At 36.0% G+C, this 25,451-nt stretch overlaps 1 protein-coding gene across 1 annotated transcript; it reads right to left on the bottom strand.

The window, feature by feature from the left end:
* Positions 1–238: 238 nt before the first annotated feature.
* On the bottom strand, positions 239–16,269 carry LOC122314556. The gene is made up of 9 exons (XM_043130155.1): positions 16,198–16,269; positions 15,584–15,630; positions 7,240–7,688; positions 6,624–7,142; positions 6,345–6,494; positions 5,877–5,984; positions 5,293–5,340; positions 4,742–5,169; positions 239–980 (listed from the first exon to the last, which is right to left on the bottom strand). Exons 3-9 carry the CDS (start codon positions 7,679–7,681, stop codon positions 375–377), a joined length of 2,301 nt encoding a protein of 766 aa, XP_042986089.1. The 5' UTR covers positions 7,682–7,688; positions 15,584–15,630; positions 16,198–16,269; the 3' UTR covers positions 239–374.
* Between the last annotated feature and the right edge of the window lie 9,182 nt (positions 16,270–25,451).

Here is a 25,451-nt window from a genome sequence, read left to right as displayed (position 1 = left end):
TAAAAGTTTAAAATGAGGCATTTGATCAATTGTTATAATATAATGATATGCATCATGTTAAATATAATATATTTAAAAATTATTTAAAATAAATATTTATGACTCTATAGGATGCAAAAATATAATCAAATGTTCCATTCAAGATTCAAAATTATAATCAATTGATCTATACCATTCTTGTGTCATGTGTAGTTGATCAGGAGAAGATTTAATACATTAGGCATTGAAGAAAATGTTATGAGAATTTTCAATAGCATTCCAATTGTTTTGAAAAACTTCAATAACATTCTACAAGTACTTTGTGCATTTGGTAAATATACATAATATCAATGCTTCAATCGTTGATTGAACGTCTTTAGGTCATTTGGATAAAGTTACAACCACCGTTTCATTTTCCTATCAAAGATGCCGGGTCCATAAGTTGAAATATACATGTCTACAAGAAGGGGGAATTGCATCAACACGAAGAGGGTGACAGGAACACTAGCCAAAGATATGACAGGAACAACCATCCATGATTCTTCATGTAGCATAAGTAAAAGACCTGCAGAAAAAGCTATCATCATGGTTGCAATGGAGAAGAAAAGAGTTGAAAGGCCTATTATCATCTTTGTGGGCAAGGATTTAAAGAAGTCTTCTTCTGCATAACGTGATGTGAGGATTCCCAAGAACATTAATACAGAAGATGCAGAGGAAAATAGTGATAAAGAATCAGATATTAGAAAGAGCTTAAACAATTTTTTGTTGAAGAATATTGGCAAGCCGTCTTGATTGTTGCCTCCTGGAACGGTAAAGGCTGCAGCAAACATGATAGTAAGAATCAGAGCGGCTACCACTGTGCAAGAAGTTGTTGTATCCTTCATCCATTTCTCACCCTTTTCCATCAAGTCCTTGTGGTTTTCTGTAAACAACTCTCGTGGAGTCATACCTTTATTGTTTACAACTTCCTTGACCTTTGGAAGGACAATACTCTCGACCTCCTACATATGTAACACAAATTAAAGATAGTAGTTTACCAAAATATATATTGAAGTAAAAATCAATCAATGACAGTAACCAAGGACTTTATCATGTAATTAATAAAGGAAAATCAAATAAAACCTTAATTAATAGCTTCATTGCCAAAGCTTTTGTAACACCCGAGTCCAATACCCAACTACTTTCTAAAAATATTTTTCGGTTTATACGGATGAAAAGCCCAATTGAAATTTATGAGCATTGTTACATTGGACTATGAGCAAAAAAAAATCTTTTTTTTTTTTTGGCGGTTATTGAATAATTTTATTGGGCTTGCTAAGTAATTTTAAATCTTTAATTATTTTTGGGTTTGGGTAGAATCTTTTTATGGGTCAAGGTTTGAGGAGCAAGTTATTTTTTTTGAGGTTCGAAACTCAAAACTAAGGAAAAAGCCAAGTACATGAGATTTTCCTTCTGACCCCACGTCAAGCACATCGTTTTCCTCGTGCACGTCTTTTTTCCTAGGGTTTTTCTTTTGTTCCATATATTTGCATGCTATTATCTCTGCTCGGGGAATAAACTTCAAGCCGCAACCTTCAGTGAAACTCCACACACGGAACCTCAGCCTCCCAAACTCCTTAAGAGTTCACCACTCCAGCCGTGCACCACTGAAGGTAACCCCACTGTCGGTTTGTCCACACTGAAACCTCCCACGAAGCTGCACCCTCATGGATACCACCTCCTCAAGGCCAGGGTCCATGGTAAGTTTTGCTGCCTGTGATGTATTTTTTAGTAACCCTAGTATTTTTAGCTGTAGGGCAGGCTTTTAATTTCTAAATACAGATTTGTCCCTTAGTTGCTAAGCGAACTTTGAAAGTTTTGAACTTGTGTTTCTCTTGAGATGGATTTAGTTTTTATTTGAAACTGTATTTAAGTCGGGTTTGGAGTATTTTGTCAAGCCTATAAATCCTACTCTTATAGTATACTGTTTTCCTTATAGAAAATAAATTAAAGGATTTTAAACTGTGTTAGTTACTATTACTTTATTAAATATTATTAAGTCTATTATAATGAATAGAATATTCCTACCAATTATTTTTATAAACTCTGATAAGAGAATAAACTTTTAACGACATTTGAAAGAATGGATATGATATTTGTATTCTATTATTCTATAATATAGTATGGGTATTTTTAATTATTTTAAAATATCTATTTGTATCTATCTTTTTTCATGTAGAATAAAATATGTATTCGATTATGTGCTTCAACAGGTTTTCGATCAAGAAAATATTGAGAAATTTAGAAAGTGATAGCATTTATACAGTTAAGAGAATTTTAGGCTTTGCAGAATTAAAATAGGTTTTTCAAGTGTAAATACGGGTTATTTGTTCGTTTGGAGATTTATTCAAGTTACATGAATTTTTATAGGTGATTATTGATATTCGTTTGACATTATTTTGAAGAGATTCAAAGAAACTAAGAAGTTCAGGTAAGTGGAGTTTCTATACTAGACTTTGCATAAAAAGGAAATAAAGCGAGGTTGAGTTTTAAATATGCATGTTTTGTTTCGAAAAGAATTGTAAAAAACAACCTCAATTATTCGTTTTGGCATTATTCATGAACTATGTATGAAGGAGAAAGTACTTTTGTCATGGCTAGTATAGACATGAGCTTATTTTTGCATATTGTTTATGAACTTTGTAAAAAGAGTGAAAATGAGATTCTTAAAATTTTGTTGTGGTTAAGATGAAGATACTTTGATTTTGTTTTGTTGAATTTATGAAATGATCTGAAGCTACTCAGTATTTTGTTATGATATGATGTGTAAGTTGAAAAACCTTTGACATGACTTTATGATTATGAATTTGATTCTGTTGTTGCTCTATTCAGTTAGGGCCCAACTATGGACAATAATAGTGGTACGACCCAACCACATGTAATAATAGTGGATATGGCCTAACCACGGGTTATAATTGTACCACGGGTTATAATAGTGGATACGGCCCAACTCGGGTAATAATAGTAGATACGGTCCAACCAAGAGTTATACTAGTGAATACGGCCCTACCATGGGTTATAGTAGTGGTCTCTATTTGAGTGCACACCTTGGTGACAGAGTGATTATGTTCTGCCTAGTTATCCACAGATGCACAACCCTACCATGGAGGTTATACATGGACTCTGTTCTGATATGTTTTTTTTTTTTATACTCTGATATGATGATGATGATCATTTATGCTATACCAAAGGATTATTTTTGAGTAAGATTGTTTATGATAGTTTCGCTCAGATATTTTGGTACATGTTTTGCATTCTGAAAGTAAGTGTTCTGATTTAGCATTCTAAAGGTAAATGTTTTGTTCTGCATTCTGAACTCTATAAATGCTCATATTTACACCCTAGTATATGTTTTTTGCTTATTGAGTTGTCGATAACTCATGACCTTTTATCTCCATAATATTTTTCATATAATTTTGATACTTCAGCTGGGAGCCAAGAGTAGGAATTGTTAACAATATTTGATGATCGTTGAGGAATAAGTGCTAGAGGGTATAAGTAGTTATTGGGGAGTTTTATTTGATAGATTTATTATTTATGTTGTTTTGGTGTTTTGAGTTATGGATATTTATGAGTGTTGGATTAAAATTTTATTGAGGTTTTACTTCGATATCTTGATGGAAGAACAAGTACACTTGGTTTGGATAAATGAATTTATTATTTTGGAGTCCTTGGATTATATATGGTTGTGTTATTGGAGATGTTTTCAGATTATAAGAGTTAACTCTCCGACCCCTTGGGGACTGGGGCATTACAGCTTTATTGGCTAGATTCAAATAAATCATGACTTTCTATGAAACATATAGTGGAGGGCATATTCATGTATGTGAATGAAATAGGAGAAAAATAAAGAAAATTATTAATGCTATCCCTACAAGTTTTTTTTATTAAGTCTTTTTTAAATTGAAGAAAGCTATGTAAAATATGATATTAAAATAAAGAGTTTTTGTTTTTTAATTAAATGATACTATCATATGGCTTAATTTAAATAGATTATAAAATAGTTATAAAATATCTTACTCTAATTGAATATATATAGGATCTAAACTTCACTCCATTCACGTTTTTAATAATTGATTGGTACTTTTAATTTTCCCACAAGAAAACTGAAAGCTAGAACCATAACCCAAACTGATCAAACCCATTGCAAAACACGAGAAAATGAAAACCCAAAACAAAAAACACCTAATCCTACTTACCAAAAATATTGAGTGCAGTTCAGGAATATTAACATTATATCCTCAGCTAATATATATATATATATATAATACATATTCCCAGGCTCCCAGCTAATAGCTAGGTCACTAACCTATTTCTTAGTTATAACATATTTGCATAGTGCTAAGAGATATATTTCAAGAGTAATATTGTTGTACCCATGCCCCAAAATCAATACAATCTAATAAAGATTTGATCCTTGATTTAATTGCTGTGCTCAAATTCCAAATACCAAGAATAGTAGTCTAGCTCTAAATGTATTATCTTTCAATGAGATTCCTGGGTTGACTTGATGCCTTATATATTGCACCTAAAGTTCGGTTGTTTGCTTTTACTATATATAATATATATTTATATGTCTTCCCTCACCACATTTCGTGTTAGTTGTGTTAAAATAGCCACGGCTTGCAGTAATGAAGAAGAGTACATCAGATAAATATATAAAGAGAGCTGAAGAAAAAAAAAAAAAACAAGATAAATATATAGAGAAAGTGAGAAAGATTACCTTAAACCATTGTAATTCTCTTTGCATTTGTAAAGCTGCACCTGGTATGCGATCAAGCATAATGGAAACTGGTGCCATCCCTGCCATATGTAATATATTGTTGCCAGAGTTATCTCTTTCATATACCATGTTGCTCTTCACATCCAGTCCATATATAAGACTAAAGATTTTAGCTTGGCGGCATAGGACAGCATACGAGAATATATTTCTTGAATTGCTATCGAAGGTCCACAGAAGATCCGGATTCGCTTTCACTACATCGTGAACAAACTCAAAAGACCCTTCCTTGATTGAACGGAAAATGGCTTGATAAACGTTACCCTTAGACCTTCCTTCCTGATTTGAAATTAAGATTTCTTTGCACATATGATGCAGAAGTTGACGGGATTGCTCATGGACCAACTTCATTTCATATAAATGCTCGATATCTTTGTCAACAATCGATCACAATTGACAATTTAATCAAACGAATCAATACAAAGAAAAAAGGGATAAAAAGGGATAAAAAGGTTCAAGAAATTAGATAAATTTGGCCAATGAAACTTACGTACCCAAGAGTTTAATGAGTTTTGAAAATGGTCGGCGCAACAGGGCTCGAACTACAAAGTAGAAACGAAATTTAATCATATATGTACATATATTAGAAGATTAATGCAGATTGCCCAAGCCATGAAAGGCAGCTTGCAACATCAAAATGCGAAAAACAAGTGCAACTCAGAGGGCTGGAATTGGCTGGGTGAGGGGCATCACCCGGGACCGGCACATCCGTCCGTAATGGCGAAAGTTTTGGCGACAACTAGGGTGAAATGAGTAATCATGTTAGGTGGGTAGACAATGCATGAGTAATTCATTCTTCCAATTTCCATCCACGATAAATATTTTTAGTGCCGTACCAAACATGAGAAACTTTTTAAATATTAGCTTAATGAACCATTTTATGCCTGATTTTATTTCTGTTTGTGATCTACTTATGAAGGAAATATCAGCATGTCCACATCGCATGTTGCCAGTGCAGAAAGAAAAATAGTTATGCTATGCTAGTAATTAACACCACAAGATCTTGAGAGAAATGAACCTGTACGTGCAAAATATATATGATCCTTATTGCAAGCGAAGACCTAGCTTAACTACGTACCCAATGATCTGTTAGTCTTTACTGCATTGCTTTGGGGTTCCTCGTGTTCTTGAATTCTCAACCGAACGTCATTGGTACTTGTACCATTTGCCGATTGAATGTGTATACCTTTCAGATAAAAATGTCAATGAATCACAAGATTGGTAATTATCAAAAGCTTAAGCCAAATTATGAATGCATGCAATGCTTGCGTAGTGCTACGTCACGTACGAATCTATATACGTATATACATCTTGCAGCATTTAAAAAAGTAGCGAAAATAGAAGAAGCAGGATTTTAGAATTTTAGTGAACTTTAGTACTCGAAATAACGTACGTGATATTCCGCCTTGCATGTAATCCTTGGAAGAATAGTTTAAACTCATGATCGATCATAGCTGTGTGCTCATTATAATACTGGAACAATTTGATAAAATTTCATAAAAGAGAGGAAAAAGAATAACAGAAAGAAGAGTGGGCGTATACTCACAAGAGGAGATCCATCGTTTCCAAAACACGAGACGATGTCCACTTGGGAATGCGTACTTCATAGAAGCCAATGCGTATAGAGGGCTAAAGTTTTCTCTGTCCGGAGCAAGAACCAAACGTGGACAGCGCCGGATTAGATCCAAAGCAATATCTGTACGTTGTGTTGTACCCGTGCGTGTACATAAAGCAATAATTAAAAAAAAAGCACAGAATTAATAATTGTAGTGGAGATGATATATATATATATAGTTTGACGAAGATCAAGTTGTTACGTACGTACCCAAGGCTCTGGTATATATAGCTTGGGTACAAAGTGTTGAACCGTTCCAGCCCTTTTCTGGAAATAGATCCTCTAGGGGAGTAAGAGAATAAAGATAGCGAGCCATTTTTATATATCCATTTGCAATAGCCATAACAACTGGAAGAAGTTGGCCCCCATTTTGAAGAGCTTTTCCCATGCTGACCAACTTTTTGTTCTTTCTAAGCATGCACTTCGCCATCTTGTACTGTCCACTATATGTTGTCTCCATTAGAGCTGTGTCACCGAAATTGTCTTGTACTTCCAAGTCATGTTCCGACATTAGATCCACGAGCGCTTCCACTATATGGACATGTCCCGCCTCAACAGACACGTGAAGAGCGGTCTTGCCCAAAGTAGTAATTTTTGCGCTCTTTGAATTTGGTTGGAGCTTAAAGAATTCTTTTGCAGAGTTCCAATCACCACTTTTCAAAGCATTATGTAGTGGCATATACCCCATATAGTAGTCCGCGTTCCAAGTATCAATTATGTTTTGCCTCCCTGTCAAGTTTTCCTTGTTTTCTTATAATGAAACCAAACGTAATAAAATGAGTTGAGTCCATATGTGTAAAGTTAATCATTACAGAAAGAGAGAGACCTGGATCATTTGAGGAGCTTCCTGGTTCAACCTTTTGATCAGGTGCAATCGTTGATCGATCCTCTTGAATATTACTAGATGGGATATATGATGAGTTTCCCAGCTTAGCCACTGGGTTAACTCCTTTCGATGGTAGTTGGGTCATTAATTTGGGCAACGTATCCCAAACAGTTTTGGCGGAACTGATATGATTGATCTGAGATAGTATTTCCACCCCACATGAAATTTGAATTGCATGCAAAGCTGCAGCATTCTTCTTCCTCCAAGCTTTGAATTCCATTACACCATCTTCTGGTTCTGGAGGTTTTGTGGTTGTTTCGAAAATATCCCAAAGATCTTGAGCCAAGAGATAGTTTTTAATGCAAGCACTCCAACTCGCGTAATTGTCATTTCTAAGAACTTCAGGAACAATTGTGCCTGAGAGCATATTTTTCTTCACCATGTTGAATCTGTCGAAATCAATTAAGAATTTTATCTGTAATTATATGAAACTTGAAACATATAGAGATCACATCATGACACGTATTTCATTTTCCTGTTATGGATATAAGTAAGTTAATTTATTTTTCCTCATGGTATTTGAACATAAATCCTAAATCCGAACCTTAACCTTACTTTTAACTTTTCTTACAAATAAGTCTTCTATATATAAGAGTAGAAAACAAACCCAAAACAGCCCGACTTGGGCGATAACTAAAGGATATATATATAACATTCCACAAAATTTATGAAATATATTTTCGATGTCTAGTATTATCACAATTAAAAAACCATTATCGGTTTGAAGGAAATTACGTACTGATCTACCTTTCTTAATTCGTAAAGAAATTTTTGTTTTGTGGTTCTAAAAAAAAGAGTAATTTCAAAATATACCAAATGCCAAAAGCGGTATGTGCATTATTCGTACATGGGAATTATCAAGGAAATTAATTTATCCTCCGAAGATATTTATTTACATATTTTGTCTCTATCTCTTATCAGTATCATCGATTATTAATTGAAATCAATAGATGAAAATATTAACTAGTAATAATAAAGATAAATATAAGAATTCCGCACAAAATATATATGCATAATATGGTAAAGTAACATAACCCTTGAAGAACTCTTATAGAAACCTAAAATTATTGGATTAAAGTTTGGTGACTTTTTTCCCGATATCAAGCAAAAAACATGAAAATTAGTTACATTTGGATGTTGAGATGAGTTAAGTTGAGTTATAAATAGTAATATTTTATAGGACCCAGTCAACTTTTTTAGATTAAGATGAGTTTAACTTTTTAAGTTTATCTCTAACTTTTTAAGTTGAAATATATGAAGTAGATTGAGATAAATTTAACTTTTTTATAAGAAGTTGAAAAAGTAGTGGATTCAATCAATTATTGATTTGGGATGAATTGAGTTTGGCTCACAACCCTAGTAAAGCTTTCTAAAGCCACATTCATGAATATTCATGAATACTTATTGGGTTGTGGGCTGGACTAGCTAGACATAACATTGGGCTGAATAGGGCTAAATTTGAATAGGAAAATAATACTAGGCTCCCTAAGTTTGTCTCTTAATTTGACCGCTCACGTGTTTTATTTTATTTTTAATGTTTTTCACTTAATAGTTAATAAAGTGATTATAAGTGTATTGATGATTTTTTTAAATTTTTTAAAAAACTTCTAAATGTATTTTAAAAATGTTTAAAATAAAAAACAAAAAAATAAGTAAAATATAATTTGCACTAGGGGCTCACCAAAATAGCAAACTTTAGTGACATAGTAACACTACCAATTTAAATAGAACAATGTTAGGATGACTACCAAATGTTCCTACTAAATGTGCATATTAGAAATGAGTCTTTTTTATTTTTATTTAATCATTTTTTAAACATCCTTAACAATTAAGAAAAAGATAAAAAAAATTAAAAATTCACTAATAGTCACTTCCTTAACTATTAAAAAGTATGAGGGGTGTCTACTGGTGACGAGTGGAGGGGTGTCTACTGCCTAGTATAGTCTCTCGTGTGGGTTCTTGGAGTGAAATTTCTATTTCATTTCATTGTTAGGATGGCTAATAATTTACATGGTTCGTATAAGCGATGGTCTTTAATGGATTAGGAGAATGAAAAAGTGGTGGTTAAGTTGGATAAATTGGATGATATGATCTGGAGTGGCAGCAAGTGTTTGATTATGTCTCTTCTCATCGATAAACATTATAACTGAGAGGTGTTTAAGATCACATTGAAGAAGGCATGGCATGCAATCCATGGTGTTCAGTTTAGAGATCTCACCTCCACTCTATTCGTAATAGAGTTTGAAGATTCTCATGACAAAGAAAGGGTGGTTCGTGCAGGCCCTTGGCCTTTTGACAAACACTTGGTGTTGATGATGGAAGTTGATGGTAGCCTACAAGTCCATCAACTTCAAATTTTTGAGGCACAGTTCTGGATCTGCCTTAATGATCTTCTTCTAAGAGCCAAAAATGAGTACATTGGTAATCTGGTTGGTGGAAAAATTAGACGGGTAGAGGAAGTAGATGTGGAAAAGGGTGAGGTGGCTTGGGAAGCATATTTGCGAGTTAGGGGTTAGAGTCACAATTGATATTAGAAAGCCTCTTATGAGGGGGTATGAAATTCTCATTAGGGGAGGGTGATCCAATCTGGGCCCGATTTTCTTATGAGCGTTTACCCAACTTCTATTATTGGTGTGGGCTTCTAGGGCACATTGACAAGAAGTGTGGCTCGCGTGAGATGGAGAAGGAAGGAGGGGTATTGTTGTATGGTGATTGGCTACGGGCGTCAAATTTTGGTGACAAATTCAAAACTGGGAGGTTCCAGGATAATCAAGAGTCTCGCAGACTGACTAGAAAGCCGCCGTCAATGTTTCAAACAGGACTAGATAGGGAGGCAAGTGGTGGTTCATTGGTAGATTGCAGTAAGTCAATTGATGTTGGCCATTCTAAAGTCCTAGTTTTAACTGCGATTAAGAATTTGGTGAATAGGGCGGAGACAATTTTAGGGGTAGAGGAGTTAAAGGGGGAGACGTGAAGGACATGTTTTGGATTTCTTTGGGAAGCAGTTACAGAAGGGGCCTGAAATCTCTTGGACAGTTGTAGAGGTTATTCAAATGGTTCAAGAGGAAAATGGACATGAAGGAAACATGAAATGGAAACAGAGGCTTTGTGCTGAGTTTTATGACATTGGGCCTATGACTTCAAGTTGGCCTAAGGTGGAGGGGCTCGTATCATGTGGACTTGATGTGCATACAAAGGAGGCAGACCATGAAGAAAATCTAGAAAGTGTGTTGCAGTAGAAACCCAATGGGTCGGATGGCTGAAAGTGGAAGCATCTGTCATTTTTGCATGAAATGGCAACTTCTAAATCTGGTTCTTCTCAATGGCTTCACCTTCTTAGAAGTAAAAAGGAGAAGGGGCATTTTGAAACAAAGGGTGTTGCAATAAGACAATCGTAGAGAGGGGTTGTGGCTAGTTTGGAGGTTGCTGTCAATCATGAACCTGAAGCTATTAGATCGCCTTGTTGAGATCAATGAAGACCCTGAGTTGGAATTCCCGTGGGCTTGGGAACCCACAAGGCATTCTGACCTTTTGCGATTTAGTAAAGCGGGAAGTTCTGGAGATCTTGTTTTTATAGGAAATAAGATTAACAGCTTGTGAATTTGAGGTATGTAAGTTTCAGCTAGGGTTTTCGAATTACTTGGCTGTTGATTGTATTGGTTGAAAGGAGGAAATGATGTTTGCTTATCTGTTTTGAATTATTCCTACTATCATATTGATGTTGCTATTGAGAATGAGCCTGCCAAGGGGTTATGGTTTTTAACTGGGATTTATGGGCACTCAGTTGTTAATGAAAGATTTAAAACCTAGAGATTACTAAGAATTCTTTGTAGGAAGCATGATGAACCATGGGTTGTTTAGGGAATTTTAATGAGTTATTGTACCATCATGAGAAATGGAGAGGAAATCCAAGGACTCAATGGAAAATTTATGCATTTTGAGGGATGGTAGATGACTATGCTTTGAAAGATTTGGGGTTTAGAGGGCATAAGTTTACTTGGAGTAATCATAGGGGGTTCTAATTGTGTTTATGAGAGATTGGATAGACCTTTGGTGAACTTGCACTGGTTGAACATATTTCCTTTCACTTCAGTTACTCATGGATCAATTGCATACTCGAATCATGTCCTAATATGGGTTAATGATGAGGGGGAAGGAAGTTTCACCAAACCAAAAAAAAAAGCTTAAGTTTGAAGCCATGTGGGTTAGTGAGAAGACCTGTGAGGGTGTTATTAAAAGAGTTTGGAGGTGCGTTGATGTAGGTAACAGCATGAGGGATGTAATGGATATGGTAAAGGAAGGTGGAAACCCACTACACATGGAATAGAAACTGCTTTGGGAATGTGTAGAAGTAACTATTTTTGGCCAGGAAGCATATCGAAAGGGTACATGATCTTAGTTCTTTTGGGGACAATATAGAGGAGCTTAATTTGGCCCGAGATGTTAAAAAAATGGCTAGATATGAATGAATTGATGTGGAAGCATAGATTTAAAGTGTTGTGGTTAAAGGAAGGGGACCAAAATTCAAGATATTTCCATATGAAGACATCTCAAAGGCGAAAAAATGAATAACTTGGTGAGAATTAAAGATGGTAATGGGCTATGACAGTTTGGTGAGCAGAGAAATAAGATTATTCTTGATTATTTTAAGGAACTTTTCACAAGTTCAAAGCCGATGGGTTCCACTGATTTTCTATGTTCTATTGCTGACAAAGTGACACCCTCTATGAATGAAGACCTAGCTAAACCATCACTGAAGCTGAGGTTAGTGTAGCTTTGGCATAGATGCATCCTATTAAAGCCCTTGATTGATGAATCAATTGGATGGAGGGATATGGACAAGATTAGGTCTCACTTGATTAAGAGTTGTTTTAGCTCTTTTACTTATGTACATAGGGAGGATAATATGACAACTCACAAACTTGCTAAGAATGCATGAAATGTTGAGCATTGTGAGATTCGGGAGGATTTTATTTTAGACTTTGTTTCTCAAACCATATGGTTTGATAAACGTCTATAATCTTTATTATCAATAAAGTTTGATTTTTTATTAAAAAAAAGTTAATAGAAAAATAAAAAATAAAAAATATGAATAGACATGTTCAATAGACACTATTATCATTTTCCATTTAAATAATAACAAACCAAAACACAATTAATCCCAACTATAAGCCGGAGACATAACACACTTCCTCTCTTGAGTCTCTTCTTCTACCTTTCTTCGTCATTCTTTATTTCTTCCTTGTAATTTCTTCTGTCACCTCCTCGTGTCGTCGTCATTACTCCACCAGCAAGCGTCTTCCCTCCTCTCTCTTTCCATCTATCACTCTCTCTCTCTATACGGTTTGATCTCCATTACTCTATCTCTATCTCTCTCTCTCTAATTCCCCCCATTGGTCATGCCGTCGACTACCTGTTGTCCCTCTTCTTTATCTCTATGTGAAACCCCTTACGAATTCAGACGACCCTTGTACCAAGAGCCACTTCTCACCCACTCTCCATCATCGTACTGGTAGTTCCCAAGCCCTCAAGCCTCCCCTCACAATGGCGCACCAACCCTAGAGGAGGATTTGGGAGCACCAGTGTTCATCCAGAGATTTTCTTCATCGCACTAGGTAATTGGCTGTCTGGGTAGAGCTAAAATATGAGTGCCGATGAGATTGGATGATTATGCTTGCATACTGTTCATATCTTCCCCCTGCGCCTCTGTTGCACAGTTTATTAAGTTGGTTTGTTGTTGGTCTCTGGTTTTTTGTGCTGATTTCGTGTGGTAAGTCTCTCCTTGTACCACATGTTGTCCTCTATGTATTGTTGAAGATGGGTTGTTTTCATTTCAGGTTGGTTGGACATTTTTCAGTTCTTGCAACAGTTTTGGCAGTGTTTTTATTTTTATTTTATTTTATTATTTTAAATATCTTTTGAGATTTGTTGTCTAGGTTGATTTCTGACATAATATTATTTTGTAAAGAGATAAAAAAATTTTATTTACAATCTTTACTTATATGCACGTCTTTTATTAAAAAAAAAAATATTATTTTAAGAAAAATATTTTAATAATTTTAAAAATAAAATTGTTCATACTTATAAAAAGTAGCATTGCCCAGAGAAATAATACTCTGACTGAGAGTAACGTAGGAATGCGTAGCAACAAAGTGATTATACGAAGACCACACTTTGTTGGTTGCCACGTAGGCTTCACAACGTAGAACTGCATAACGTTTTCTCTCAGTCGGTTTTCTCTCAGTCGGAACGTTATGACCGGTTGGACTTATGAACCACAAATAACAGTTCACCTTACCACGTAGGCTTCACAACTTAGTGATGGTGTGACCGCCTTCACCCGATTCCACGCCATCTACTTCGCCCCTCTCGCACGAAAGCTCTTTGGTCACTTACAGTCCCGCTTCCTCTCGGCCATCTCCATGGACCCGATTCCTCTTGCGACAGTGGCAGGGAAAACCGAAAACGACAGCCCCCTCTCGCGACAGAATCTTGGTTGTCTCGTGGTTGAGTTGCTTTACAGAAAAAGAGAAAATAAAAGATCCAGACATGGAAGAGGGAAGGAAAGCTTGCTGTTATAATTCGGTTTGCAGTTTCTTTTTGCTGTTTTCTTCAACTTCTTTGAACTACTATCAACCAACCTTCTACGGAAGATAAAAATGAGGATGGAAAAGGCTCAAGACATCATAGAAGCGGAAAGGCAAAAAACTGGATAGATCCAAGAGGGTTACAAAATTTTCTGCTGCCATAGCTGCTGTTGCAGAAATTCTGCTGCACAGCAGCTTGTGGTGGATGTTTGATGCCTAAATTCATTGATCTGATGGTTGAGGATGCTGAGAATGGTGTTGTTGTGAAGGGGCTTAAGCAGAGGAGTTGAGGAGAGGGAGTTGAAGTTGCTGTCAGGTGGAAGGAAAATCTGAAATTCCTTAAGTTGAGGCCTTCAACGAGAAAATTTAGATGCCATCTCCTAAAGCACAGCATTTCTAAATTCGGACCAGAAAAATTAGAGAAAATTAGAGAGGGAGTTGAGGCCTTACATTATCACCTTCCCAGGTTTCGTCCACGAGATTTGCCATGAGAGAATCGCACGATTTTCCGACGGAAGAATTCCAAGTCTCGCAGCGAGTACTGATTGTGAGAAATGGATTTCGGTGGAAACCTGTCGGCATCAGACTGGGAGGTGGCGGTGGAACGAGAACAACTATTGAGCGGTGAAGCAAAGAGATGGAAGAGATGAGCTTCGAATCGCGATGGTGAGGGCTGCTTCGATGAAAGCGATGGTGAGTTTGGAATCGAATTGAGACGGAAGGGAGGGGCTCTAGTGACTTAGGTTTGTTATTCGCTGTGGGGGCATCTATTGTTTATTTAGTGTGATATCTGACCTGGCAAGTCATAATAAGAGCGCTACCTTTTAATAAAAATAGCTGGACCGCTTTATAGCGGTTTTGTTAAAAAAAATAATTATATAAATTGATATAATTTTAATTTTATTAAATTAATTTTATAATTTAACGAAACACGTTTGTGGCGAGGGAATTTTTCTTTTATAAATGCAGTTTGGAAATCAAGTGTTGGCTGGTTGTGGTTTTGCCCTCGTGACAAAGCTCGGGATATAATTAAGGAGTTGAGCCTCTGTTCCTCTCTGTGTATGAGTGAGTTTTCCTTCATTATTTTGTTGTTTTATGACATGTAAAGAGAGATGCGGGTTATGTTGATTAATATTTGAAATTGTTTTTTGAGTTTCATCTTTAAGGTACTTGTGACTTATCACTTCTCTGTTGTCAGCATGATTTTTTTTTTTTGAAAAAGTTTTTATGGTTTGCAGTTGAACAACTAGTATTTCTCTAGGAAATATATTTCTTTCTAGATTTCATGCATGTATTATGGGCTATAGTGATGCTGTGGCATGTTGTTTTATCACTGGCGATACGTTCCAATATGGCATCTGATTATTTTTATTCAAGTTTACAATCATGGTAGCTCTGTGATCTGGTTTTGGTATGAATACGGCTGTTGAATGATATCTCAGCTTGACAAATTTTGAATGTGCAGGCAGAAGGTGACATTTTATTCAAAATTTGTTATATCAACGTGAATGCTCTAAGAGGGAAAATAAAAAGTACAGAGCAGCATGTAAGTAATGAAAAAAAAGAAAAGAAAGGAACAATGGTGGGATGGATGACTTCCCCCAGCAAGACCAAATTCATAATTATCATGTACGTGAAAAATAGTTACAGTTAAAGAACTTTAGCATACGATAAAAGAAGTAAAAGTAGACACTAACCTTCCCCCAGATTCACTTGCCGATCGTTGAGTACTCAAATTTGAAGCCTGTGTGATACAACGTCCAAAATAACCAGTAAAAATCCCAAACTATATATTTACAAACTCCACAAACTGAATATATAATTCTTCTATTGCTAGCAACAAAACTTGGAAAGCCGTCTACTTTTGTAGATAAGTGGTTAAGGTGCTTTTAAAGTTAGTGAAGATCAAGCAAGTTTTTGCATATTCTCACCACGCTACAACATTTAAGGCTTTTTCTGGCATTAAAATCGGTGATATCTTGAGTGAAGATCGACAATCTTAGAGAATGCCTCCATGTTGTGCAACTGACCAAACAGATGATTCATACGAGCAAGATTGACAATTATTTAATTATTTTTTGGGGTTTGGTGGATGGGACTCCTTGTTATTTGACGAGGGGGCGAGAAGTTAGTTTTTGATGATCTTGAGTCGGGATCTTGGGCTTACTTCGCATGCACCAGATATTTTTGGGTTGTAAATGCACGAAATTAAGATTTACAAAATATATTTCAAGTGGAATTTACAAAACTGGAAGTTAAAATTTACGTAAGTTTATCAAACAATATACATCATAATTAAAAAAAAAATTACCTGTAGTGACAGAATGAGTCTAGCTATACGCTATAAGCAAGCAAAAAGAAGATGATTGTGCTGAAATGAAATGAAACTCCGAGTCTCCATCCTTTTATAACTGCCAAAAAGAATGAAAAGAAGTCACTTGGGGTGGGAGGGTCCTTTGCTTCTATGAAGAGTAAGGTGGAAAGTCCTTTCCTAAGGCAAAGAATTTCTATATCTAAGACAACAGTCTTTAGAGGTGAGAGTATTGAAGAAGAATTATCCAAGCTATGGGAGGGCTTCAGACTCAAGGAACAATAGAAACAATAATTCAACTTGTTGAAAGAAGCTTTAAATCAGTCTGTTACAAGAGGAAGATTATGCCTTCTAGCTTTGATTATAGCTAAAACAGGGGATGAACAGGGAAGCCTCTAGAAAACCAATGTCAAAGATTTGGAAACCGGAAGGATGATATTTTTAAATAAGTGGGGATGAACAATTTCCTTATGGAATTCCAAAGGAAATAGATAGGGAAAGAGCGATGCAGTAAAGGTCATGGACGTTAGATTAGGTTCATTCTGGGTTCAATTACACAAAAAAAAAAAAAACTCCACTCCACCATTATACTAGCTGCTAGGATGATTTTACAAGATATATGAGTTTATACACTCGATCGAGATTTTACAAGATGGGTTTATTAAAAATGATCCTAAATTTTTACCAAGATTGGTGTCCATTCCGGCCTCTGACGTACATTACATCCCAATAAAAGGAAGACATCTTTCAATGCTAAAAATTTCAGACCCGAGCGAGGCAAAAATGACGAGAATTTACTATATATATCTGAAGATTGAAATTTGAGAAGGAATTACCAATAAACTACACCGAAATTTTCAGTCCAAAACATATTGCGTATATACACTTTTTGGTCGTTAGCGTCTTTGCTTGATATCGGGTATTTTTTCTAATTGGTTCCGGATTCTGCAGATATAGAAGTTTACAAAAAGAAAAATAAAATGTAAAACCACATCTTGTTTCTGCTATATATACTAAGAAAAGAAAAAATAGACGTCATTCACCCACTTTCCAGATCATGTTTATAAATGCCAAGTTCTGTCATGTATCCTGACTTCTTTAGTGAAAATTATCCATTTGTCCTATACGTAACTGCCATAAAACAAAATCCAACAGCCCATCGAATTGAAAGATACCGGCCCAGCTGCAATGTGGTAGGATCCCATGAAGAGAAGAGTTAACTTAGCCATCCATGGGCTCATGCATGCCAAGGGCCAACTTGGCCCATACCAATTATGTTATTGTTTATTATTTATTTTAATTTAATTATTTATTTTTCAAAGGATCTATTGGGAATTTCTAAGTTGTAATATTTATAAATATGATTCTTAGTCTTTGCATTTACATTTTTTGGCAAATTTCCTAGAGGAGGATTATTTTATTTAGGAGATCAACAATCGGTGCTAGGCACTTGGGCTTTTTGAATGCAATTCGTGAATATCAAAAAGAAGATCACACTTGCAATTCGTGAATAGGTGTAATTCATTTATCTTGATTTTGCAACTTGGTGCAATTCGTGAATCCAAGTTGTTGTTATCCTTATTTTTATCAAGTTATCAATTCATGAGATTTATTTCAACTATTGTGTAATCTATGAATCATTAGTTGATTTGTTACCTTTTGTTCATTTAAGTTCTTAAGTATTTTACTTTGTTCTTGAGTATTCATCATTTTGTTCTTCTTGTTTTTTCTTCCATTGCTCATTTGATCCTTCAATACCCTCATTCTCAACCACTAAAGTGTTTGCCACTTTCCATAAATTCTTCCCATCATTCCATACACATCTCTTGCCTTAGTTGGCAACTCTTGCCGCCCTTCATCTAGTCTCACAACTAACCGAAACCACCTAGATTCCTACAAAGTAATTCCTATATTTTAGAAATCATCATCTCATCTTCCAAATCACATCCTGTCCCTTCATCTCCATATTCAGCCAACCACTTTCCCAAATTCAAACTCAAATTCCAATCCCAATATTTTAGGAAATCCAATCCCTAAACTCACTCAATTCTTATAATTACTCAAGTCAACCAAGACCCTCTCCACTTGCCAAAACCGAAACCCTATATTTCATTGATAGATTCCTACAACTTAGGAATTCTCCCTCAATTATCTCCGTCTTTTCAAATCCTACCAAAGATCCTCATCCGCTTACCATATTCAAATCCTATCATCTCCAAATCCCTAAACTCTAGGAATAACCCTAGACTCATTCAAACACCATCCAACCTCATCCTCTTACCATATCCAAATCCTACATTCCTCATATTACCTTAGTCAATCCCTAAAGTCAATGAGCAATCTATGCTACAGTCTAACCTTAATCCATCACTTCCCAATTTTGTAATCCCCCTTAGCCACCACCCAAAACCCTAGCTACACTTCACCATATCTACCGTAAGCATCATCCAAGTGGCACCAACATCAAGGGCAACCATTAAGTCATTTCACATTGCATCAAACGTACCAAATCATCACTTAGACTACCTTATTACTACTACATCATCATCTTCGTCATTTCATCACCCAAACACCAACCCTTTGTGGAAGGCCAAGTAAGATGGCAAGGTCATTTGGCCATCATCCTCACCAAGGCAAGCTCATGGTCTGTTAAGGACATTACCAGGATCCCTAACATTAATTGGTGCTTTCATTGAGGGCTACCTCGCTTGGCTATTTTGAGAAGCTCACATTTCTCTAAAGAGGTAAACAACGCGTTAATCCAAACTTTGTGAATTGGTTGGGGGAGACTCTCGTGGATCCCAAAATTTTTGTTGATTGAATTATTGATTGCACGAAGTTTGAGGGTTATGAAGGATGAATGAGTAGTGTGATTGTAGGGGTCAACCACACAAGTTGGTGGAACATCCACGGTTAGACCTTTTGTGCAAGAGGGGTCGACCACCTTTGAAGGTGGGGGACCCAAGGTTGGGCTTGTGAACTAAGAGCAAGCCCCACCCACCAAATTGCTAGCCATGAGTCTTGTGGTTCAAGAGGAGGAACAAGGTGGTTCCAACCGGGAATGCATAGAGGCCATAGAAAAGCAATGCTTAAGGCATGAAAACCTCATCAATGAGGTCAAGACTACCTTGGCGGAATTTACAATGTCCTTAAATGCTACCAACCGTGCGGTTGAGGAGAGTAGAAGGGACGTGGAGACCTTAAAAAGGGAGACCAATGCAAGCCTTGAGAGGCGCTTGAGAGGAGAATGGTGAAAACTAATGGACAAAGACCACCACCAAGTTCAAATAGACAAGGGCATGAGACCCTTGTAGATGGGGCCAAGACAAGGTCATGGGGTCCTTACGTGAGCTACCACAAAATGAGTTTAGAAGGGGTGGTAGAATTGAAAACAATCGAGTCGTTGTTGAGAGATGGATCCCCAATGTTGACCAACCCACTAGAACTCATAGTGTAAGAGAAGAGTATCAAGATGTAAGGCTTGAGAGGCCACCAAGAGAAGAAATTTTTGAGGCCAGGTTTAAGCATGAGCATGGTTATAAGAGGCCATATGGTCATGGAAGCCATTATGAGAGAAGAAGAGACCATCATGAGAGAGGGTATGATGTTGACCACCATGAAGATAGAAGGGGAAACCGGATTTATGACTGGGGACCTAAGAGGACAAATGTAGATTTTCCCAAGTTTAATGGGGGAGATCCATATAAATGTCTTGACAAGGTTGACCACTACTTCCATGCGTATGAGGTGCCTAGACATGAGAGGGTGTCGACGACATATTTTTATTTGGAGAGGAAAGCAAGTAAGTGGTAGAGGTGGATCCAGGACCAATATGAGAAGGAAATGAGAAGATTGGGTTGGACGGTTTTTGAAAAAGAGTTCCTCATGCAATTTGGGCCATCCCCTACCATTAACCACCATGGCCAACTTGCCAAGTTGAGGCAAGAAGGCAAAGTGCATAGTTACATCGAGGAGTTTAGGCAACCACAAACTCTTGTGAGAGGCTGGTCCAAAGAGGCCCTTGTGGGCACGTTTGTGGATGGGTTGAAGCCTTAGATAGCCAAGAAAATTAAGTTGAAGCAACCCTTTAAGATTCAAGAAGCTATGAGAATGGCGGAGATCCTAGAAAAGAGCACTAATATGAAGAGATGTCAATCTATGGAAATGAGGAGTACGGTTACTACACCCTTGCAAACCAATGTTCCTTGGAAAGACAATGAGAAAATGGGGAGTGCTTCTAAATCTAAGTCACTTGAAGTGAAGAAGCTTTCAAAAGAAGAGGTCTAAGATAGAATAAAAAAGGGCCTTTGTTTTAAGTAGGGAGAAAAATGGGGCATAGGGTGTAATAGCCTGCTAGAAATTCAATTGTGAAATTTTTATTAACTTTAGGAACCTCGTGAAAACCCCATAAGTTTTCACGAATCCATTAATCGTATAGGTTTTTATCTAACTACATAGTTAGTGTTATTATTTACTATGGTATCAGAAGTGTGTTTTTGATTATTAGAGATAGTTAGAAGTGTCAAAATGTATTATGGTTTGTGCCATTAGACTCGAAGGATTATTTAAGGTCTTATGGTGCAATAACATTTTTTCATATTTTTGGACAAAACGTCTGTTCAAAACTGTAGATATTATTGGATAAAAATATCTTAAACTAATTTTGTGGATATTATTGGATAAAAATATTGTAAGCTAATTTTATGGATATTATTGGGTAAAAATATCTTGAATTGATTTGTAGATATTATTAGGTAAGAGAGTCCTATACTCCACTCTCACTCCGGGTAAGAGAGTCCTACACTTAACTCTCATTTCGGGTAAGAGAGTCCTACACTTAACTCTCACTCTAGCCTCATCTCTTCCATATCTCATCCATAAGTATCTCCAGCCACCCCTCCCCAAGAAATTATCTTCATTTATACTTTCCATAACTTTTAGGAGTTCTTTTGCTTGCCCATTTTGAAGTTTTTGTAAGTATTTTATCATAAAGTCTCCTTCATATAAGTTGTTCCTTTTTTAGTCTAGTTTATGTGGATATCTTATTTATTCCATTTGAAGATCATTTGGTCAGTACAATATTATGTAAACTATAAAAAGGTCATTCTGGAACATAAACTGGAGAATATGTTATAGTTTGGAGTTTTTGACCAAACTAATGGATAGATATTGGTCCGAAAGTTTTATGGAGTATTGTTAACATGTATATATGACTATTGGTTGAGGAGTTTTGCATGATTAAAGGTATTGATGAAAGATTTTCTTAGATTTAGAAACTTAGAAACTGGAAGAGGAAAAACAGTTTCTGTTTTGAGAAAGTTTAACTCTTTGGTGGTCTAAACCTATTCCAATAACTTTGATAATTTTATTGGAGGATCATAAGCATCTTATATACATGTTATATTATTATTTTGAAGATATTTGATGTTAGTTTCAAATATATGAAATTTTATGCAAAGAAATATTCAGATAAGCCAAAGTGTAGATGTTCTTGGCTAAATTTATGTTTTGGTTAATTTTTAACCATGTGATCTTGAATTAGAAGCTTATATATATTTTAGGATATCTTTTTAAACCATGTGATGGTTTGGTTTGAAGATCACATCTTTATAAGTCATAGATCAAAAGGTTAATCAAAACAAGTTAGAAACAAAAATCAATAGAAATAGCATATGGGAATTTCGGCCCTATGGAGTTTTAATAGTTGTGATTAGTTTTAAATTTTTATAAATTGATATTTGAGTTAAGGATAAAATTTACATGAGGCATGTAAATTTTGGTGACTTATAGAGTTAGTATGCAAAATCCTTAAGTTATGGGTAAAACGGTCATTTTCCTACATGTAGAGAGTAAAATAGAAATTTTACTCTTTAAGTTAGTATTTTTCATATTTCAAGTTATTAGTGATTCAGTGCTAACTTTTAGAATCACTAATTACAGTTTCTCGTGATCGCGCTTAAGGTTTTATAAGAAACGCGGAGATCGAGGTAAGTTAACTTTTAACTTACTAGCAGTCTACTGTGTATGTGTGCTAAGTAAAGGAACTACAGTGTATGTATGCGTGTTATCATATATATCATGCCATGCCAAGTTATCACGTAATTATCTATTATACAAAATTTATTCTGTCATCAATTTTTATCTGTTACATAACATATTCTGTCATGCATTACTGTACCTTACAAGTACGTCATGCTAAGTATGTCATCTATTACATGTATGTCAAGTCATGTAATATTCACTGTTGCAAGTATTTCATGTTAAATATGTTGTCTATTATATGTTATGCCATGTTACGAAATGTTTCTATCTCAAGTTGGTCATGTATTTCAAGTTATGTTCAAGTCACGTTATGTTACGTTAGGGCTTCAGTCCTTTCGTATTCTAGTCACATTTCATTTTGAGTACATTCAGTTTCGTGGGGTCCACAACATCTGTGGCACACGAAGTATGGGGTTACAGCAATTGTGACGCATATACTACGTGAGACACAGCAATTGTGATGTGTAAAATACATGGGGCCACAACAACTGTGGAGTATGTATTTACACGTAGAATACATGGGGCCACAACAACTGTGGAGTATGTATTTACACGTATAATACATGGGGCCACAACAACTGTGGAGTATGTATTTTTCATGTTAAGTCAAGTTTGTGTAGAATACATGGGGCCACAACAACTGTGGAATATGTATTTACACGTAGAATACATGGGGCCACAACAACTGTGGAGTATGTATTTTTCATGTTAAGTCAAGTTTCAGAACAAGTTCATGATAAGTCAAGTTTCATATCACGTTCATGTTAAGTCAAGTTTCAGAACAAGTTCATGATAAGTCAAGTTTCATATCACGTTCATGTTAAGTCAAGTTTTAGAACAAGTTCATGATAAGTCAAGTTTCATATCATGTTCATGTTAAGTCAAGTTTCAGAACAAGTTCATGATAAGTCAAGTTTCATATCATGTTCATGTTAAGTCAAGTTTTAGAGCAAGTTCATGCTAAGTCAAGTTTCAGATCAAGTTCATGTCAAGTCAAGTTCAGTTCATATTTTAATTTAAGTTATGTCAATTATGCTATGTTGTACGCCAAGTTATGCTTTAATTACTTATGAATTTGATTATGCAATTATGCTTTTACTGTCATCCATGCATCATTAACTTGTGTGGAAGTTTTTGTTAACTTGCTGAGATTTGTAATCAAATCTCATTGTGGTAGTTCCAACTACCATTCTTCCCGAATGGTAGATTTTGTTACAGGACCTGAAGGAGAATCAGAAGCTGACCAACTAGACACTGCGTACAACTAGATGATGCGACGTCAATGTTAATATAGTAGTTAACGTAAATTACTACTTGTACTATGGAGTTGCATCTCTAGTACTTTTTGGATCATAAGCATTTTGGACTAGTGTTATGATCTTAGTTGTTCAATGGGTCTTTATGTATGAAGTATCTTTTAAGCATTTGAGATATTTTTAATTTGGTGCATAGTATTGCTAAAGAAAAAAATTATCCACTGCGAATATTGCATAATGTTAGATGCATGTTAGGAATATTGCATCTTATATGTCATGAATGGGGGCAGGTAACCTTGTGTTGCATGTCTCGACGCTTCAAATGTTCGTCCGATCCCAAATAGAATTTGGGGGCGTCACATAGGGCATAAATGTAGATCAGGACAAGTGTACATGTTGGTTGATGAGAGAAGCGAGGAAGTGGATGATGGTTATTTTTTGGAATCCTCTAGCCAAGAGTACAACCAAGAGGAGACCAAAGTGAATAAAAATTATGATGAGGCCGAGTTGTACCTTAATATCTTGTTGGGGACCCAAAAACATACCTCCATGAGGGTAATAGCATGGATAGGAACAATTGAAGTCCCTTTATTGGTAGATAGTGGCTCCACACACAACTTCATCAACTCCACCCTTGTTGCCAAGGTTGGGTTGAATCCGATTACTATAGAGCCATTTGAGGTAAAGATGACTAGTGGAGACAAGATGAAATGTGAAGGGCTAGTAAAAGAAGTAAAAATGAATGTGCAAGGAGTGAGAGTAGTGGCAGATTTACATATACTTCATTTGGTAGAGCTTGATGTTGTATTGGGCAACCCATGGCTCAAGGGCCTTGGAAGAGTAGTGCTTGACTACAACAAAAGGACCATGAAATTCAAGCTAGGGTACAAGAAAAATGTATGGGTAACTTTAGCATCCAAGGAGGTCAAGTCGGGTGAGGTCTCAATGTTAGAAAAGTTGGGCAAAGGAGGGGCACATTGTTTTGCCATGGAGATGGCTAAGAAAGAGAATGAGGAAAGGGCATGGACATTTTCAAATATAATCCTTGAGGGCAAGGATGTTCTTGAAGAGAGGGGGAATGGTAGGACCCCATGAAAAGAAGGGCCAACCTAGCCCACCCATGGGCTCATGCATGCCATGGGTCAACTATGTTATTACTTATTGTTTATTTTAATTTAATTATTTATTTTCTAATAGACCTATTGGGGGTTTTCAAGTTGTAATCCTTATAAATAGGACCCTTAGTCTTTACATTTTCATCTTTTGAAAAATTCACTAGAGGATGATTATTTTGTTTGGGAGATCAACAATCGGTGCTAGGCACTTGGGCCTTTTGGATACAATTCGTGAATCCCAAAAAGAGGATCACACATTGCAATTCGTGAATATGTGTGATTCATTTATCTTGATCTTGCAACTTGCAACTTGGTGCAATTCGTGAATCCAAGTTGTTGTTATCCTTGTTTTTATTAAGTTATCAATTCATGAGGTTTATTTCAACTATTGTGCAATCCGTGAATAATTAGTTGATTTGTTATCTTTTGTTCATTCAAATTCTTAAGTATTTAACTTTGTTCTTGAGTGTTCATCATTTTGTTCTTGGTGTTCATTCTTCCATTGCTCATTTTATCCTTCCATACCCTCATTCTCAACCACTAAAGTGTTTGCCACTTTCTATAAATTCTTCCCATCGTTCCATACACATCTCTTGCCTTAGTTGGCAACTCTAGCCACCCTTCATCTAGTCTCACAAACCCTAGCCAAAACCACCTAGATTCCCACAAAGGCAATTCCTACATTTTAGGAATCCTCATCTCATCTTCCAAATCACATCCTATCCCTTCATCTCTATCTTCGGACAACCACTTTTCCAAATTCAAACTCAAATTCAGTCCCAACATTTTAGGAAATCCAATTCCTAAACTCACTCAATTCCTAGAATTACTCAAGTCGACC

Source organism: Carya illinoinensis, chromosome 1, assembly GCF_018687715.1.
Source record: "Carya illinoinensis cultivar Pawnee chromosome 1, C.illinoinensisPawnee_v1, whole genome shotgun sequence".
NCBI lineage: Eukaryota > Viridiplantae > Streptophyta > Magnoliopsida > Fagales > Juglandaceae > Carya > Carya illinoinensis.
This window is presented reverse-complemented; position numbering and strand designations above follow the sequence as displayed.

What these genes read in the sequence shown, in the direction of transcription:
- LOC122314556 (XM_043130155.1), bottom strand. Translation starts at nt 7,681, where the DNA reads ATGGTGAAGAAAAATATGCTCTCAGGCACAATTGTTCCTGAAGTTCTT. An exon ending in AAGCTCCTCAAATGATCCAG is followed by an intron (nt 7,143 to 7,239) that starts GTCTCTCTCTTT and finishes AAAACTTGACAG; the next exon opens with GGAGGCAAAACATAATTGAT. An exon ending in GAGAATTACAATGGTTTAAG is followed by an intron (nt 981 to 4,741) that starts GTAATCTTTCTC and finishes TTACATATGTAG; the next exon opens with GAGGTCGAGAGTATTGTCCT.